Here is a 19,053-nt window from a genome sequence, read left to right on the forward strand (position 1 = left end):
TACAGATCCTTCACCTCTTTGGTTAGCTTTACTCCTAGGTATCTTATGGTTTTTGGTGCAATTTTAAATGGGATTGATTCCTTAATTTCTCTTTCTTCGATCTCATTGTTAGTGCATAGAAATGCAGCTGATTTCTGTGCATTGATTTTGTAACCTGCCACACTGCTGAATTGCTATATGAGTTCTAGCAATTTTGAGGTTGAATCTTTTGGGTTCTCCATATAGAGTATCATGTCATCTGTGAAGAGTGAGAGTTTTACTTCTTTGCCAATTTGAATGCTTTTTGTGTCTTTTTGTTGTCTGATTGCTGAGGCTAGGACTTCTAGTCCTATGTTGTACAACAATAGTGGGAGTGGGCATCTCTGTCATGTTCCTGACCTTATGGGAAAAGCTCTTTGTTTTTCCCCATTGAAAATGATATTTGCTGTGGGATTTTTGTGTTTGACTTTTATTATATTGAGATATGTTGTCTCTATCCTACACTGTGAAGAGTTTTAATCAGGATGCTGTATTTTGTCAAATGCTTTTTCTGCATCAATTGAGAAAATCATATGGTTCTTGTCTTTTCTTTTATTGTGATCTATCATGTTGATTGATTTATGAATGTTGAACCACTCTTGCATCCCAGGAACAAATCCCACTTGGTTGTGGTGAATGATCCTTTTAATGTACTGTTGGATTTTGTTGGTTAGTATCTTAGGGAGTATTTTGACATCCGTATTCATCAGGGTCTGTAATTCTCCTTTTTGATGGGATCTTTGGTTTTGGGATCAAGGTAATGCTGGCCTTATAGAGTTTGGAAGTGTTCTTTCCATTTGTATCTTTTGAAAATAGAATAGGTATTATTTCTTCTTTAAATGTTTGGTAGGATTCCCCTAGGAACCCTGTACTCTTGTTTCTTGGGAGGTTTTTGATGACTGCTTCAATTTCCTTGCTGGTTATGGGTCTGTTCAGGTTTTCTATTTCTTCCTGTTTCAGTTTTGGTAATTTATAAGTTTCCAAGAATGCATCCATTTCTTCCAGATTGCCTAATTTGTTGGCTTATTGTTGCTCATAATACGATCTTAAAATCGCTTGTATTTCCTTGGTGTTGGTTGTAGTCTCTCCTGTTTCATTCATGATTTTATTAATTTGAGTCATTTCTCTTTTCTGGCTAGGGATTTATCTATCTCATTAATTCTTTTAAAGAACTACCTCCTATTTTAGTTGATCTGTTCTGGTTTCTATTTCATTGAGGTCTGCTCTACTATTTATTATTTTCTTCTCCTGCTGGGTTTAGGCTTTCTTTTCTTTTCTTTTTCCAGCTACTTTACGTGAAAGGTTAACTTGTGTATTTGAGATTTTCTTACTTTTGCTAGAAGATTGTATTGAAATATACTTCCCTCTTAGGACCGCCTTTGCTGTATCCCAAATGTTTAAAACAGTTGTGCTTTCATTTTTATTAGTTTGCATGAATCTTGTTAATTCTTCTCTAATTTACCGGTTGACCCATTCATTTTTCAGTAGGATGCTCTTTAACCTCCAAGTATTTGAGTTCTTTCCAAATTTCTTCTTGTAATTGAGTTCTAATTTCAAAGCATTGTGATCTGAAAATATGCAGGAGAGGAGACAATCCCAATCTTTTGGTATCAGCTGAGACCTGATTTGTGGCCCAGTATGTCGTCTATTCTGGAGAATGTTCCATGTGCAGTTGAGAAGAATGTATATTCTGTTGCCTTAGGATGGCATGTTTTGTATATATCTGTGAAGTCCATTCTTGTCCAGTGTGTCACTCAAAGTTTTTGTTTCTTTGTTGATCTTCTGCTTAGATGATCTGTCCCTTGCTGGGAGTGGAGTAATACATTACTATTAATGTATTATTATCTCTTTACTTTGGTTATTAATTGGTTGATATAATTGCTGCTCCCACATTAGGGACATAAATTTTCATAATTATTAGGGCTTCTTGTTGCATAGACCTTTTAAATATGACATAGTGTCCCTCTCCATCTCTTACTACAGTCTTTGGTATAAAATCTAATTTATCTGATATGAAGATTGCTACCCCAGCTCTCTTTTGAGGTCCATTTGCATGGTAAATTGTTCACCACCCCCTCCTTTTCAGTCTAAGGGTGTCTTTAGGTCTAAAATGAGTCTCTTGTAGACCAACATATGGATGGGTCTTGCTTTTTATCCAGTCTGATACCCTGTGTCTTTTGACTGGAGCAGTTAGTCCCTTCACATTCAGAGTGAGTTCGTAAAGATACAAAATTAGTGCCATTATATTACCTTTACAGTCCTTGTTTCTGCAGATTGTCTCCATTTCTTTGGCCTCCCTCTTTGCTTACAGGATCTCCCTTAATATTTCTTGCAGTGCTGGATTGGTGGTCACATATTTCACATTTTCCTGCCTATCCTAGAAGCTCTTTATCTCTCCTTCCATTCTGAATGACAGCCTTGCTGGATAAAGTATTCTTGTTCTTGGCTGCATGTTTTTCTCATTTAGTACCCTGAATATATCATGCCAGCCCTTTCTGGCCTTGTAGGTCTCTGTGGAGAGGTCTGCTGTTAATCTAATATTTCTCCTACTGTATGTTAGATATTTTCTTTCTTTTTTTTATCTCTTGGATATGAATGCCTGTTTCATTCCTCACATTAGAGAAGTTCTCAGCTGTGATTTGCTCAGATATACTTTCTGGTCCTCTTTCTCTCTCTGCACCCTCAGGAATTCCAATAATACAGATGTTATTTTTTTTTTTAACTACCACTTATTTCTCAGAGCTTCTCTTTGTGGGCTCTTAGTTGTTTTTCTTTTTTTCTCTCTCTCTCTTTTACTCTTCTTCCTTCCTTTCCATCAACTTGTCTTCTGTGTACTTACTCTCTTTTGCCTCACTTACCCTAGCTGTTAGAACATCCCATTTAGGCTACAACTCAGAATATTTTTAATTTTGACCTGATAAGATCTTATTTCTGCAGTAAGAGATTCTCTAGAGTCTTTTATGCTTTTTTCAAGCCCAACTAGTAATTGTAATCCTGAACTCCATCTCTGATATGTTACTTAAATACATATCCATTAGATCTGTGGCAGAGAGCAATACCTATGGTTCTTTTGTTTGTGGTGAATTCCTCCTTCTAGTCATCTTGTCCAGTGCAGAATGGCTGTAAGAGTGAGTAGAGTCAAAAATACCAATCATGACCCAAGCAAAATACACACTAGACAATTCTAAAAAGGTCAGAAATCAGAAAATTAAAGAAAAAAGATGAAGAAAATGAAAAACAAATGAAAAAAGAGAAACCAAAAAGAGAGAGAGAGGAGGAGGAGGAGGAGGAATGGGAGGGAGAGAGAATAAAATCTCACAGAGTGGACCAAACAGGGTGATCCATTTGGTTCTGAATGTGTTTTGGTTTCTGTGTTAGAAGATATTAAATTCCAAAATAATAAAAAAGCTTATATATATATATATATATAATATACACACACACAAATATATATATATATACACACACAAAAATAAAATTGAATACAGTAAAGGAAGCCAAAAATGGAGAATATATCTATAACATGTAATCGTAAAATATGAAATTTAAAAAAGAAAAAACTTAAAAATGAAGAGTTGATAAAATAAGCAACTAGTTGAGGTGGAAAAAAAGAAAAAATATTAGAAAATTTTAACCTGAAGGATAAACAAATCATAAGAGAAAAAACAAGTTATATATATACTATTTTCTTCTAGTCCTGGAGTTTTACAGTTCTTTTTGGTCAGTAAACTTGCTGTTCCCCTGTTCTTCCAGCTGGTCTTCTGGGGGCAGGGGCCTGCTGCATTGATTCTCAGGTATCTGTGCCTGGGTGAAGTTGCACTTCCCTTGCCAGGGGGCCTGGCTCAGTGTAAGCTGGTTTTCTGTGTGCGATTTTTGTTCCCTGTAGGTTTTCTATGCCTCTTTTGAGGGTGAAAGGGGAAAAAAGGCCAAGCCCCAATCTCCAGCCCCGAAACTGAAAGATTGGGGTGTGTGCCAAATTCTGCAGACTTCTATGGTGCCCACTCACTCAGATTCTCCCTGGGGAAAGTAGGGGGACGCTGATTTGTGCGATTTGTCAGTTTCCATCAGGGAGAGACTTTGCTTGCTGGTGCGTGAACCTGCTCTGCCCTTCCTGGAGGAAGCAGAGAGTCACCTCACTTCTGCCCATTGGAAGGCCCTGTCATGGAGAGCTGTCATCCTGTGGAGTGCACACCCAATCCACCTCTCCCAGACAAAGCGGAGGGTTGCTGCATTCTAGTCCTTTGCAGGGACCCAGCATGGACGGTGGTCACCCGATCTGTCACGGTTTGCAGTTTATGTCACGACAGGCTGAGCCTTCTCTCAGGCTCACTGACCTAATCCCGTTTCCCTGCTCTGATGCTTGGAACTCTTCTGGTTGAGGCATCCCTGTTCTTTCTGTACCTCCAGGAATATTGAGACCTGACTGTCCCTTCCTGTGATTCTGCCCTGCTTCACCACTGAGCACCTTTCAGGCAGGGAAGTCTCACAGGAGCAGATTTCTAAAGATCCTGATTTTGAGCCTCAGGGCTGCAGCAGCAGCCTGCCATCAGCTTACTCACCCTTTATATTATGATATATCCCCTCCATTTCTCTTCTCTGCACTCCTACCTTGCAAAAAGTGTTCACCTTCCTATTTGTGGAGTTCCAGCCATTCTTTCTTTATATCTCAAGTTGAATTCATAGATGTTCAGGATGGTTTGATAGCTACCTAGCTAAATTTAAGGGACCAAACAAAACAAGGACCCCCACTCTTCCACCATGTTGCCTCTCCCCACTATGTAATTTCTCTTAAAAAATAAACGTGAAAAAATAAAATAAAAAAATAAACGTGATTTCAAGGAAATGGAAGCAAGCTACTATCTTTGAAACTAGTTAACTGATATCAGGTGGGCTCCCCTTCACCTCAGAGTCTATATATTTGTCTTCCCTCTCAATTTGCAGGAGCTTGGATGCCCAGAAGATTCCCTCCAAACTGGGATAGTGTCTAAGGCATATGGTCCAATAGCCCTCTGTGTACTTGGGTTCTCTTTGGCTCTCTCAGAACCACATGGAGCTGGCCAACATATGGAACACCATATATCATCCAGTCCCCTGAGAAAAATTCAGTCTGACAAGACTGCATGAATAGTGAGGACATTACTGAAGACTGTGGTAACACAAATTGTTAGAGGATGCTATCGTGTTACTAACCTTAAAAATCCACTGGCTACCCTAAGTCATGTTGGAGAACAGCTCCTCCTTACTTCCGTCTCCTCCTGTGGCCTCCTGCTCTGTCACCGATAACCATTTGAAAGCAAATAAGCCAAATTTTTCTTCTTGCCTAGTTAGGCAGCTCCCACCCCCTGCTTGCCCAGGGGGTGGGAGCTTCAGACCTGGATTTGGGTGGGTTTAGTAGCACCTTCCAAAGAAAAACCGCACTCTAAGTGGAGCACAGGTGAATGAAGCTCTCTCCACCTCACTGTGTTAAATGTTAAGAAAAAGCCTAAAGTAATTTTGGGTTATCTTAGACAATGTGAGAAATATGAAACTGGACTATAACATTTTGGTCCTTTTTCTCCCCAGTGTGGTCACAAGTTAGAAAAGATTCCTGTATTTTTCAATGCTCAGATTGTTTTTACTGAGAATGAATTGGCCTGAAGGAAGGTGTTATTTTGTATCTGCTGAGAAATTCCTACTGTCTTAGGATTTTCTAAGCATCTAAGGGACCTCACCAAGTCACAGGTGTGGCCTAAAGCTTGCCAACATCCATGGTCTTCATCCAAAGGACTGAGATCCCTATAGGGGAGGGATAGATGTTGCAAACCAAGTCAAAGGAACGCAGGAAAAAATGATTTTGAAAGGACCATGACTTTTGTAGGAGAATTTGAGGAAATGATTTCTTCTCTTTAAAAAAAAAAAAAGAGGAAGCAATCAAAATAGAGTTATTTGGTAGTTCTGGAAAGAAAGGTTTGGATCCCCAAACCACGGAGAGTCGTATTTGCAGTGAATATCCTGTGCAGGGCTGAGGCCAGCAGATGTTCTCGTGGCTCACACTGTGGGAACCCAGAGGATGAGGGCATCAGGGAGTGAGCAGGCTCTGGGAACGTGTGATTGTGGCTCTGGGAAACAAGGAAGCATGATGTAAGTTTGAGAAATGGAAGAGTATAGAATTGTGGCTTGGGGGGTGAGGGGGTCCAGGTGCTGGGGCGGGTCGGGGAGCAGCCTGCAGCAGTGATGACCTTCCTGGAAAGAATCCTGTGGGACAGTGCAGGCCTTCATTACGTGTGGATTACTGAGCCCTCCAGAAAGCCGTCACAGTTGAGCCTGCATTGGCCAGCCCCCCTCCCTATTGTGGCTTTACTTTCATAATGGATTTCCCAAAGTCAAGAAGTTAAAACTAAGAATGTAGACTCAGGAGCACATGCCCAGGCCATTTGTCACAGTGCTGGACACACCCTGCACTTGGAGACGTTTTAGCGAATGCAAGCTTCTCCTGACAAGGTGCCCACCACCCTGGTGGGCCGTCCAGGAGTAGCAGCCTCACTGTCTCCTCGGCCCACTTGGGGCCCAGCCTCCACTGAGCTGCTGTGGTGTCCCCAGTTTGCCTTCCCTTGGGACAGCAGAGTCGCTGTGTCCCCAGCGTGAAGGTGGGGATGAGTGTAAAGGACTGAGGGGAAATACTGCGTGTTACACTATGTGATCCAAACAAACCACTGAGGGGCAAAGAGGAGTCTAGGCTTTGAAATCTAACTTGCCACCCTACGAAGTAAGGAAATTAATTCAAGAGAAAACACAAAAATAAGCAGCTTAGGATTGTGGTGCCTCTAGCAAATATAGCCTTTGTGCTGAGAAGCAGACAGTCTCCTGTGTGTACGTTTTCATTTTGAACACATTCCTTTGGTCTAGGGTATTTTTTTTTTTTTAAGGCGTACAAAGCTATTTTGTAATCTTATACCAACCAGGACTCCTCAATCTTCTGGTTTCATTAATGCATTTTGTATTTCAAAATTGTATTTGCCCAAACATTCTGGCTTTTAACACTGAGATGGATTTGCCTAAAAAGCCAAGGAAAATATTTTCTATTTCTTTCCTTCCATTCATTTCTCCATGCAGAGAGCTAGTTAAAATTGTGTCATAGAAAAGGCTAAGATGAAAATTCTGGTTTGTGTGTGTGATGTGCTTTAACCTGGAAGAAGGCCCTTTGGTTCTCTCACTTTGTCCTGTGAGGGAAACTTTCTCATCCTGTGGAAGGTTAGCATTGGAAGGGAGCTTGGACAGATAGCTCCTCAGATTGTAGAGATTTTAATCGCAGATGCATGCAGTTTCAAGTGGTCAAGGTTCGATAGTCAGAGAAAGTGGATTCAAATCAAATGGCAAGTGTCTCTCCTGCTGGTGCAGAACCACTTTCCCTTCAACATAGTTCTGGAATCGCTGCCAGTTTCAAACTTGATAGCCTCTGTTGCCTGACTGTGTTTTCTGTTGCTCCATCCATAAAAAGCACATTTTTTTCATTGATAGACAAACAATAACAACACAAGCCAGAAAAAAAAAAAAAAAACCCAACCTATTTGTCAAAAGGAGTTTCTAGAAAGGTTAGTTTACTGTCTTGTCAATCTCTAAATTAAAACATGAGACCAAACTTTGTAAAAGTGAATTACTGCCTAGAAAGCAGGGAAATTTTGACACTTGCCACAACATGGGCGAACCTTGAGGGTGAAGATGTTCAGAACAGGCCGCCCCAGAACACGCCACTTTGGCACATTGAGTACATTCACCAGAAGGCAGTTGAGGAAGAGCAGAGACGAGAAGAGCTCCCTGTCTTTCTTCTTTCTGTCTAAAATCAGGTTTATAAGTTCCTGCCTCTCCCGTACCAGGATGAAGGGATGACCCTTGTCACTGTGGATAGACAGTCTCCACCAAGACACATCTGCATAAGCAAACTTCACTAACAAAGCCTTTATCTTCCCTTCCCTTCCCTTCTCTAACGTACTTCTTAGCCACATTCCCACAATTTATTGCCCCTAGAAGCCCAAACTCCTTTTTCTTGGTGTAGGCACTTCCCAATTTGTCACCTGGTGTTAAAATGGTATATTAGGCCCCAGAGTCTAACTGCTTGTTTTCACTTCTTTCCTCCGAAGCTTCCAGGCATGTTAAAATATCAACATCAGTACAATGTGGATGTTTTTTCTCCTGTCTTTTGTCTGTTTAATTCACAGGACCCAGAACAAACCTAAGAGGATAGAGGAAAAGTGGTTTTCTCTCCTACAAGGACATTGGACTAAGGGAAAGAAGCTGGTCATGAAAGTTCAGATGTGATATGATTGGGCTTATTCTAAGTCCCCAGAGAGGTCACATTTGTAGAGACAGCGGGATGGTGGTCACAGGGCTGGGAGGGAGGGCGTGGAGGGCTAGTGTTTAGTGCAGGCAGAGCTTCAGTGTGGAAAGATGAAAAGGTTCTGACAGGGACGCCTGGGTGGCTCAGTGGTTGGGCATCTGCCTTCAGCCCAGGGCCTAATCCTGGAGACCTGGGATCGAGTCCCACGTTGGGCTTCTGCATGGAACCTGGTCCTCCCTTTGCTCCCTCCCCCCCCCCTCTCTGTCTGTCTCTCATAAACAAATAAATAAAATCTTTTTTTTTAGATTTTTTTTATTTATTTATTCATAGAGACACACAGAGAGAGAGAGAGGCAGAGACACAGGCAGAGGGAGAAGCAGGCTCCATGCAGCAAGCCCGATGTGGGACTCGATCCCGGGGCTCCAGGATCACACCCCCGGCTGTAGGCAGCGCTAAACTGCTGCGCCACTGGGGCTGCCCAAATAAATAAAATCTTAAAAAAAAATAAAAAGAGTTCTGATGGTCCTACAACAATGTGAGTGGACAGTGGACTTAATGCCACTGACCTGTGCTTGTAAAAATAGTTAAGATGGGAATTTTCTTTTTTTAGGGCCAGGGTTTGAATCAGTTACAGCCTCACGCCCTACTCCCCTCAGCCCCTACCATGTCCACGGCAGATAGGGCTGATCCAGCAGAGCAGTCTTCCTGGATGGGGCCAGAAAGCTTCTCCACGGCTCCCGCACTACCCTCCCCGCCTACCCTTCCTTTCAGCACTCTTCCCTGGTTAGGATTTTTCTGAACTTGGGAAAATATTCTTCTTCAGCCCCCTGTTATCTCCTGGTCTGCACCCTATTTCTCATTTCCTATCACAGCACACTTGGTGGACGAGGTTTTGGGGGCTGCACTGTACCTGCTCTTGCTTTTTGTGTCCTGTCTTCTGACCCGGCGTCCTCTCTCACCATTGATCCGAGCAGCACTGGCTCAGCTCCCTGAGAATCCCCTTGTCTTAAACACAGTATCTCTCAGGCCATCTGTTGCTCGACCCTCTCAGTGGCGCCAAAAATGTGAACTCACTGGCCTCCTCGACATGCTCTTTTCCCTTTGCTGCTCGAATAGTGTGGCTTTCCTTCTCTCTCTCCAGAAGCATGTGCTGGCCATTTTCTGCTTTCCTCCAGATCCACTTTCCCTCCTTCTCCATCCTGACTTCATTCTAGGAATCTGACCAGGGTGGGTTGTGATTTCATCCTTTCACTGTCTTCGTGAAACAGTGGCCCAGAGGTGGGAAATTCCTTGCCTGGCATTCAGGTGACTAATGAGAAGGGCTGTTGCTTTTGTCTAGGGATACTTGGAATTGGTTACTGTTTCCAGAATTCTCTCACTGGTACCACCTCACTGGGTTCCCTCCCCACCCAGCCTCCTACTGCTCCGGATGCTGTAGGCCATCTGCTCGCTCCATCCAGAGGGTGAGTTGGAGGGGACGGTTTGTTCTACAAGAACCCACAGCTCCTGTTCAGTGACCTTCCCATAATACTGTAGTCACAGCCTTCGTTTTCTCTACATTTTGATAACCTCATCTTTCCCTTGCCCTTTCAGACCTAGGGTTAGTACATTTCTTCCATATATTTTTTTTAATGATAAGTTTTTCAATTAAATTTAAAAAAACAACAGTGTACTCATTTCTCTCACCTCCATCCCTTACCTCTGGCAGCCGCAAATCTCTTTTCTATATCCATGAGCTTGGTTTTTTTGTTACTTTGTGTTTCTTTTGTGTTTTTGTTTTTGATTCCACATGCAAGTGGAATTTGTATTTGTCTTTGACTTATTTCATTTAGCATAATACCCTCAAGTTCTGTATGTCTTATCACAGATGGCAGGATTTCATTCTTTTATGGCTGAGGAATATTCCTGTGTATGTGTGCATACACATCTTCACCTATCCATCCAGGCATTCAAGTGTCCATCCTTGGACGCTTAAGTTGCATCCATATCTTGGCTATTGTGAATAATGCTACAGTGTACGTGGTGGGGAACAGATATCTCTTCAAGTTAGTGCTTTCATTTCCTTCAGATAAGTGTCCAGAAGTGAGATTGCTGGATCATATGGCGGCTTAATTTTGAATTTTTTGAGGAACCGCCATACTCTTTTCCACAGTGGCTGCACCAATTTATATTCCTACCACCAGTGCATCAGGGTTCCACATCCTTACCACATCCTTTTTTTTCGACATTCTTGCCAACACTTGTTATTTCTTGTCCTTTTTTTTCTTATTAAGAGATTTTTTAAAAGCGATTTTATATATTTTGAAAGCAAGGGAGAGCACGAGTGGGGCAGTGGAGGGACAGAGGGAGAGAGAAGCAGGCTCCCTGCTGAGTGGGCAGGGCTGGATCCCAGGACCGGGAGATCATGACCTGAGCCAAAATCAAGAGTTGATGTTTAACCGACTGAGTGATTCGGGCACCTCAATTACTTGTCTTTCTTGATACCAGCCAAGTTTTGATTTGCATTTCCCTGATGATTGTGATGTTGAGCACCTTGTCTCAAACTTGTTGGCATCTGTATGTCTTCTTTGGGAAAACATCTATTCAGATCATCTGCCTATATATTTTTTTATTTTTTTTCATCTGCCTATATTTTAATCAAAAAAATTTTTTTTGCTTTGAGTTCTACGAGTTCTTTAGATATTTGGATATTAGCCTCTTATCAGATATATGATTTGCAAGTATTTTCTCCCATTCAGTAGGTTGCCTTTTTGTTATGTTGGTTTCCTTTGTGTGCAGGAGCTTTTTAGTTTGATGTAGTCCCACTTGTTTACTTTATGTTATGTGTATTTCACACATATGTTATATATATTTACCACAGTTAAAAACAAAAAGTGAAAAAATAAAAAAAAAGTGAATTCCAAAAAAAAAAAAAAAAAAAGTGAATTCCATGCCTGGATGTGGAAAACTTGGAGTTGTACCTAAATGTCGGATAACTGAGTCTGCTCTGGGTGTGCATCCTGAAACTCGCTGAAATGACTTTTGCTTGTATATACATGGTGGCTTTGTCCCAGATCAGTGGTTATTTATTTGTCCCCACTAGGGAGAGGGAGGCACCTTTTCTTTCTAGCTCCCTTCTCCATCCTTACAGCCCATTCCTGTTGAAACTGTGTGGGACCACGTGTGGAATGAAGCAAGAAGAGTTAGCTCTGGGATTTTTGGGGACAAGCCAGTGCCTGGAGAAAGAGAGGAATTTACTAGATAATCTGTTTTTGGGAGAAATCCCAATTTACTAGATAATCTGTTTTGGGGAGAAATCTCAATCAATCTGGAACACTGAGTGTTCCAGTGGGGGCACTGGGCTTTAGATTTGTGCACTTTTAGTGGCATGTATTAAAAAAAGAAGTTAGAGATGAATACTAAATGTGAGGAAATGATCCTTCCTTCTAAGTCCTTATTTATAGATCCCAACCTTGTAGAAATGATCCTCTGCCAGTGATGTGTGGTTATTTCTGAAAAGCCTTCTACTGACAACGTGGAAGGGATATGGGAGGAAAAAGAAGACAGGTGGGTGTGGGACAGGATTGAAGAGATGAACAGATGTGTTCCTGTTGCTGTTCCCTTGACAGGCTCATGACTCTCTAGGCCAGCTCTGTGCAGTAGCTCTCCCTGTGATAGTGGAGATGTTCATACTATCTGCATATGGCTCTGGAACTCCTGAAATGTAGCCAGTGTGACTGAGGAACTGAATGTTTGGTTTTGTTTACTTTTAATTAGTTTAGATTTAAATAGACACCTCTGAGTAATTAGGATTAGACCTGAGGACAGTTTTGGGGCTTTTAATATGGATATTGGGTTCCCCAAAACCTCCTCAAAAGTAGACTTAGTATCATTAAATTTGTTTGATTAATCAATTTTTGATGATGAATACTTCATTGTTTATTGAGCACCTACAATAGGACAGGCGCTGGGTTTAAAAATGGGGATATTGTAGAGAACAAAACCAACAGGAATTCTTGCCCTCACGGGGCTTATATTCTGTGAAAAGACAAACACTGAACAAGCGTGAATGGAAGCATGTTATGAAAGAAGTCTCATCTCCTGCCCATAGGAAGGAGTCTTTATGTGTCTAGGGGAGGGGGGAAGGGGGGTGATGTCAAATGAAGGCTGTCATTTTATCACATTTTGTTTTAACAGGGGGGACATATCCAGTCCTCTGGTCCCTAAACTCTGATTTTCTTTTCCAGTCCTCTTGTTGCCACCTTCCTTCTCAGTAGGATCTTCTGGGCTGATCTGATGTCTTGACATGGTGGTTGATCCCATAAACATGGCGAACCCTTGTTTCACGCCCTCCCGTACCCTAGAAGGGTTTCAGAGGGAGAGGAAGGGGAGGAGAGTTGAGAGGATGGGACGAAGAGCACTGGCAGAGGTTGGGGTGAGCTCACACTGTGGGGTGGCGTGCTGCCGTAGCCCCAGGGGCCCCCAGAGTGCCTGAGGCAGCTGTGGACAGGACTCCCTTGAGGAACAGGATTTGGTTATAGTCTCTACCCAAGACTGGGATGGGGGCCAAAGCTGCAGCCTGAGTCAGCCTTCCAGCTCCAGCCCAGCACCGCCTTGACTCTGTGCCTTTAGCTCGGTCCCTCTGCTTGGCCACCCCCAGTGGGGTGCAGTCAGCTGATTCAGTAAGTGTCCAGGGGGCACCTCTTGTCCACTTACAGCTCAGGGGTCCTTGGGGTAACACTGGGCTCTTTGGGTCAGTTCCCTCCCCCTGCCTGGCTGTCCAGCCCTTTGTTGCCTCAGAGGCTCCCGGCTCCCAAGAGGAAGGAAGGCTGATGGCTGCCCTGAGTTTTGGGCTGTACTTCTCAACTCTGGCTGCACTTGACGATTACTTGGGGAGTTTTTGAAAGGCACAGATGTCTGGGCACCCTTGGCCCCAAACCAGTTAAATTAGAATTTTGAGCATACAGGCCTGAGCATTTTTTTGAAAGCTCCTTGGCCGGGATGTGGTCCTGCAGAGCGCTAAGGAGCCGCAGGAGGCCCCAGGGATCCTGCCATGTTCCTCCCAGCCTCTGGAAAGCCTCCTGGAGGGCTCTCGTGGAGGCAGACACCCCATTTCTTCAGGGAAAATCCCTGGAGGGCTGCACAACCCTACCTCTTCCCCTCATATCCTCCAGATGGAGGCCTGAGGACCCACGGTCGCCTCTGGGACCCGGGTCATTGTGCGCGGCGTGGCTGGAACGTGAGCTTTCCCACGGCTGGAGGTGGCCCCTGATGGCTTCCAGCTGTCGCTGCGAGCCAGGGAGGCCTCTTCCACCCGCCGGACTTAGAGACGCTGTCAACCTGAACTCCGTGCTGCAAACCGGAATCCAGGACGCCCATCAGGCGGAGGGTGGGAGTGGGGAATGTGTGTGGGGCTGCAGGGGAAGGCAGGAACTCCAGGGAACCTGCCTTAAGTTATGAGCTGGTTCCAAAATAATAACTGCCTGCAAAGAAAATAATGAGGTGTGTTGGAAGAGCGAGCACTTTCTTACACTCGGCGCAGCAGCTGGGGCCAAGGCCTCCGGGCAGGGAGGGGATCCCACTTGCAGCGTCAGGTTTTGCTCCCCTGGCCCTGCTCAGCCCCATCCAAAAGGCTTTGCTGTGGGCTGTCATCTGCTGGCACGTGTGCAAAACCCAAAAGCAAACACATTTTCACATTCAGTCTTACATGCTCAGAGGAACCGAGTGTTTCTGAAATTACACATTTTTGCAGCATTATGCTATACTTGAGCATGCAAAACAAAAGTGGAATTTTTTTCTTTTCTTTTTTTTATAAGAGTTTCTAGGACGATACAGGGAATTTTTTTGGTAGATAGGGTGCTGGGGGCCTGGGGGCTGGTGTGTACCTGGACCGTGTCAGATGCTCAGACAAGTGTTTGCTGAAAGGGGACAGCAGCTACCCTCTGACCCAGCTTGTAGGGCTTTGCAAAACATCTCTGGGTGGGTGGGGTTGCTTCAAATTTAAGGCAATCACCAGAGTCACTGCTTCTGTGTTCTGTGTGCTGGGAGAGCCATCTGGGTATAGGAGAGAACACTTGGGTGTAAATCCCAGCGCTGGCCCTTCCTGACCATTGGAACATGGACAGGTCATTTAACCTCTATGAGCCTCTGTTTTCCCATTTGTGAAAAGGGGAAACTCTAAGTAGTTGGGCCTTGGTGGGGATTATGGTGGTGATAAGAGAGAATAAAGAGCCTAGAAGGGAAGTCTTGTCCCACTCCCACCCCTTATGGGCCCTTCTTTTCTGTTTCGTTCATTGAGCTTTCTCTTCTATTTTCCTTGAAAAAGTCTCCCTCTGGAGCCTCTCAAAATCTGTGCACCTGAACCCCACCGCAGACCAATTAAATCAGAACCTCGGAGAGACCTGGGCATTGGCAGTTCTTGATAGTTCCTTGGTGATTCTGATGCATGGCCAGTTCCGAACCACTGCCCTAGAAGGGCCAGTCATGCGGGGCAGCGACAGGTGTTGGGATGCTGATGCTTGGGGTAGTGCTGTCTGCAGGGCCCTCTGGGAATTCCAGAGGGTCACCTGGGGTCCTGTTGGTTTTAGATGTCATGGCTTTGACCCTCAGGGGCAAACACCCATCACGTTTAGTAATTTGCAGTTTTCTCAGAAATGTGACTTTGAACTCCCCCACCACCAGGTAGGTGCCTGAAATGGACCAGGCCCCACGCATCCCCCAGCTGTCCCCTGGGCAGCACACAGCAACCCTGTGGAAGTGACAGAGAGCCAATTTCTTTCTGGGAATTGGCCCCCAAAGAGAAGGGCAGCTGCGAGTGCTGGTGTACACAGTGAGGAGGAAGTGAAGACGTTCTAGAGAGCCATGATTCGAAGCTGCAAGTAGAAGTTAGGAGCTGCTTGCGTCTGTGCTGTGAGCAGAGGTACCCAGGGGGGTGTTGGATTCCTGCATCCATCCCTCTGAGTGTCTAGCATGCTGCCGGAGTGCCACTCATTGTTCCAGGCCCTGGGTCTGGAGGGCTTTATAGCTCATCAAAAGAATCTCTATGTGATATGCACATGTGTGGGGCAATGTGTACTTTTTTTTTTGGTTTTTAAGAGAGAGGAGGGAGAAAGGCAAGAGGGAGAGAATCTTAAACAGGCTCCATGCTGGGCTTGATCTCAAGCCCCCCCCCCCCCCAACTTGGGGCTTGATCTGAAGACCCTGAGATCATGACCTGAGCTGAAACCAAGAGTCGGACACTTAACTGACTGAGCCACCCAGTGTACTCTAAAAGGGATCTTTATTTCTGTCATCAGCTGTATGGATCGGGGCATCTCTTTAAAAAGATCTGAGTACCAGTAGCATGAGGTACACTCTCTGAAGGCTCATGGCCTGCTACCTTTTCAGGAAAGAAGGTGCCAAGATAAATGCATTGATGCTAGAGCAGCAAAGGGAGATTTCTTTAAATACAAGACAAATGACCCTCCCGAGTTACCCAGAAGAAATCTCCACAAAGCAGCAACAACAAAAAAGTAGAACAAAAATTTTTGGGTGAAACAAAAGCTCAGTTTGGGAGTCATGGGGCTGGGCTTTTTCTAGGTTGTCAGTTTCTCTAGCCTTCAGTAGGAGGGGAGCTGGAGGCAGGTAGGTCTAAGAGATGGAAAAAGGATGCCAGTCTGATTTTGGCTTAACCCCAGGGGGTCAGGGCTGGACTGAAGAGACCAGTGGTCTTGGAGGAAACAGACGGGCCTGGATCCTGTTGATTCAGGTACAAGCCAGCGGGGTGCCAGGGAGCTCACAACAGCAGCCAGTAAAGAAAGATGCCACGCTTTTCTTCGGCAGGTATCGTGTGAACTTCAGACCCAGATATGTCACCAAGTACAAGACAGTGACACAGTTGGAATGGAGGTGCTGCCCTGGCTTTAGAGGGGGAGACTGCCAGGAAGGTCCCAGGGACCCTGTGAAGACTCCCCGCCCCACACCTGCCCGGCCTCGAAATAGCATGAAGAAAGCCACAGGTAACTTCTCTGAGCTTTGCTGTGCATGACCACCTCTGATCCCTCCAGTGCTCCTCCAGACAGTAAGACTTGTGATGGTGGCGATACTTACAATGGCGATCTCTCCAAGGTCTTAAGTAACACACATATGTGCCTGGAGTAGAAACATGTGGCATACAAGTTTATTTGCAGAAGCAGTAGCAACCAGAGTACAGATTTTTTTTTTTTTTTGGTAAGAAAATTGCTCTGTTAGGGCCAACTTATGAAAGCCAAGGACATAGCAATCAGTGTAGGGGACAGCTTCAGACTGGTGTTGTGTGTGGCACAGATGACAAGAGACTCAGATGTGATGCTTTGTCTATTTTTACTTTTCATCTACAAGCTCCCATGCATCTGAATTTGAAGGAACTAAATTGTCTTTTTTAAAAATAGGTAAATCAGAATCATTCTCACTCTGTTTGGGGTGAGATGTTTGCAAAGCTAAGCTCCAAGTTAGAGGCATCTAGTGAAGTTGTTCTTAAATTTGTTTCTGAATTCTTTTTTTTTTTTTTGAAGTAACATGAACTCAGTGAATAAGAAAGCAGTGATAATTTTCACCTTTACTTTTAAGCATAACATTAAGCGAATGACTTTCCCTTCCCAGAGGTCATTACTTTAAACTCTTTGGACTGTCTTTTGGAATTTACCTCCATATCTATTGACCTCTTACTATGGAAGGTGAAGATTTGCTTTCCAGCACATGGCTCCTGTACCCTCATCCTTTCCATACAGTTTATGGCAGGTTTTTAAACTTATTTAATACTTATTGTTTACACTGTAGTAACTGCATAGATAATGTTTACAGCTAAACCATGTAGTATACTATGAATCTGTTGCCTTCCCTTTACAGCTTTTTGGTTTCTTTAGAGTTAGTAATTATCTCATAATTTCCTTTGTTTGATTTTTTATGTCTTGTCCCTATTTCAACCCTGGGTGAAATAGGGACAAGATTATATGTGATTATATGTCCTCTCATTATGTCTGGGTGATTATCTTTATGTCTTCTCATTATGTCCAGATATGTCAGTGTCATATTCTTGAAGCAATCTCTCCTAGAAATTTCTTACCTGCCCCACTTGGTCATCCTTTCCCTGTTCACAGCTGCCAACCTGTGATCTTACTTATCTCTCTGTCATTGATTCCCTGCTTCCTGTACTCCCTGCTTATTCTCTATTTACTCCCTTGTTTCGGTAAAGCACATTCTCCAATGGTTTTATTAGAAAATTGTATGGGAGGTATACTTTCTAATATCTTATGGTCTCAAAATATTTTTATTCTAGCTTTAGAATTCTAGATTGGAAAGAATTTTCGTTTAGAATTTTGTAAGCATCACTTAATTTTCTTCTAGCTTCCAATGCAGCTGTTAAAATGTCCAAAACCATTCTGATTACTAATTTTTATATGTCACATGGTTATTCTTTGTTTTGTTTTGTTATGCTATTTTAGTGGGATTTCAGAAGGGAATGAAATGGAAACACTTATCTCCAATCCACTATCATTATAAAGAACATACTATTTTTTTTTAAAGATTTTATTTATTTGAGAGAGAGTGTATGTGCGTGAGAGTAAGCACAAGCAGAGGGAGGAACGGGGAGGGGGAGAAGGGATGTGGGAGATTGGAGAAGCAGGCTCCCCGTTGATCACAGAGCCCAATTCTTGATTCTTGGGGCTGGATCCCAGGACCCTGAGATCATGACCAGAATGGAAGGAAGTCAGAGGCTTAACTGACTGATCCACCCAGGTCCCTCCCCCAAGAACACACTATTTTTAGAACTTATTTTTTAACTTAATCTATAACGAATAACCATTCATTAAATAATTTACAGTATCATTTAATGGCTTTTGAGAGTGTGATTATTAGAACACAGTCCTCTACTATTGGTCACTTAAGTTGTCTGCAGTTTTTCACTATTCTAGGTAATATTTGAATAAGCATTTTTTCCTGTTAATATTTTAGATTCATCCCTAATTACTTACTAGGATAAACTTCTAGAAGTATAATTGCAGGGGCAAAGGGATTCTGAGATTTTGATACATCTTGCCAAATTATCCTTCCAAAAAGTTGTAGCAATTTCCACGGTCACCAGGAATATGTAAAAGCAGCATCTCCTTACATGCTGATTTCCCCCTCATTCTCCTGCCTTTTGCTTTATTTCCTTCACTCAGAATGGTATTTCATTTGTGTATGATTCAACAACTTGTTTTTGTCTCCTAGTGTCTTGAGTTAGAATAAATTTTTCAGTGTGGAAAATAAGGTATTCTTTATAGCTCTCTGCTTGGGAGTTTGGCCATCATCTGAATTCCAGTCTTGGTTTTACCACTAAGTTGATTTTAATGAATAATAGCTGTTGTTATGATTATGTACAAAAGTTTAGGGGAGGAAAAAATGATGAACATTAAACTCAAATATCTATAATGTTCTACACATACTTCCCTTGCTTGTTCAATGTACCTTAATGCATTTTATTTCATTGTAATCTGTGTTGTGTTTGACTTTTTCCACCCATCACAATAATCTCCATATGGTCTGTGCCAGCTTGTTAATGTTAACCCTATCACTTTATTTTCATTTTATGACTCATCACAATCATCCTTATAACTTTTTTTCCTTTTGGTCTATTTCCTTGGAGGCATATTTCTCAGAGTAGGATTATAAAAAATTGAATATTTATATTCTTTGATTTATTGAGTTCTAGTATATATGACCATGTGGTTTTATTGCTAGGA

General features: G+C 43.1%; 1 protein-coding gene across 2 annotated transcripts in view; it reads left to right on the plus strand.

Annotated features, from left to right (window-relative positions):
- EMILIN2 (elastin microfibril interfacer 2) overlaps positions 1-19,053 on the plus strand; it is a 58,530-nt gene that overhangs the window by 20,399 nt on the left and 19,078 nt on the right. For both annotated transcript variants that reach the window (XM_055323750.1, XM_055323751.1), the window contains one exon: positions 16,133-16,308. In XM_055323750.1, the coding sequence (XP_055179725.1) occupies positions 16,133-16,308 (176 nt within the window). The remainder of the gene's footprint in view (positions 1-16,132; positions 16,309-19,053) is intronic.

The sequence above is a fragment of the Nyctereutes procyonoides genome, unplaced genomic scaffold (assembly GCF_905146905.1).
Source record: "Nyctereutes procyonoides isolate TBG_1078 unplaced genomic scaffold, NYPRO_anot_genome, whole genome shotgun sequence".
In the NCBI taxonomy this organism is placed as follows: domain Eukaryota; kingdom Metazoa; phylum Chordata; class Mammalia; order Carnivora; family Canidae; genus Nyctereutes; species Nyctereutes procyonoides.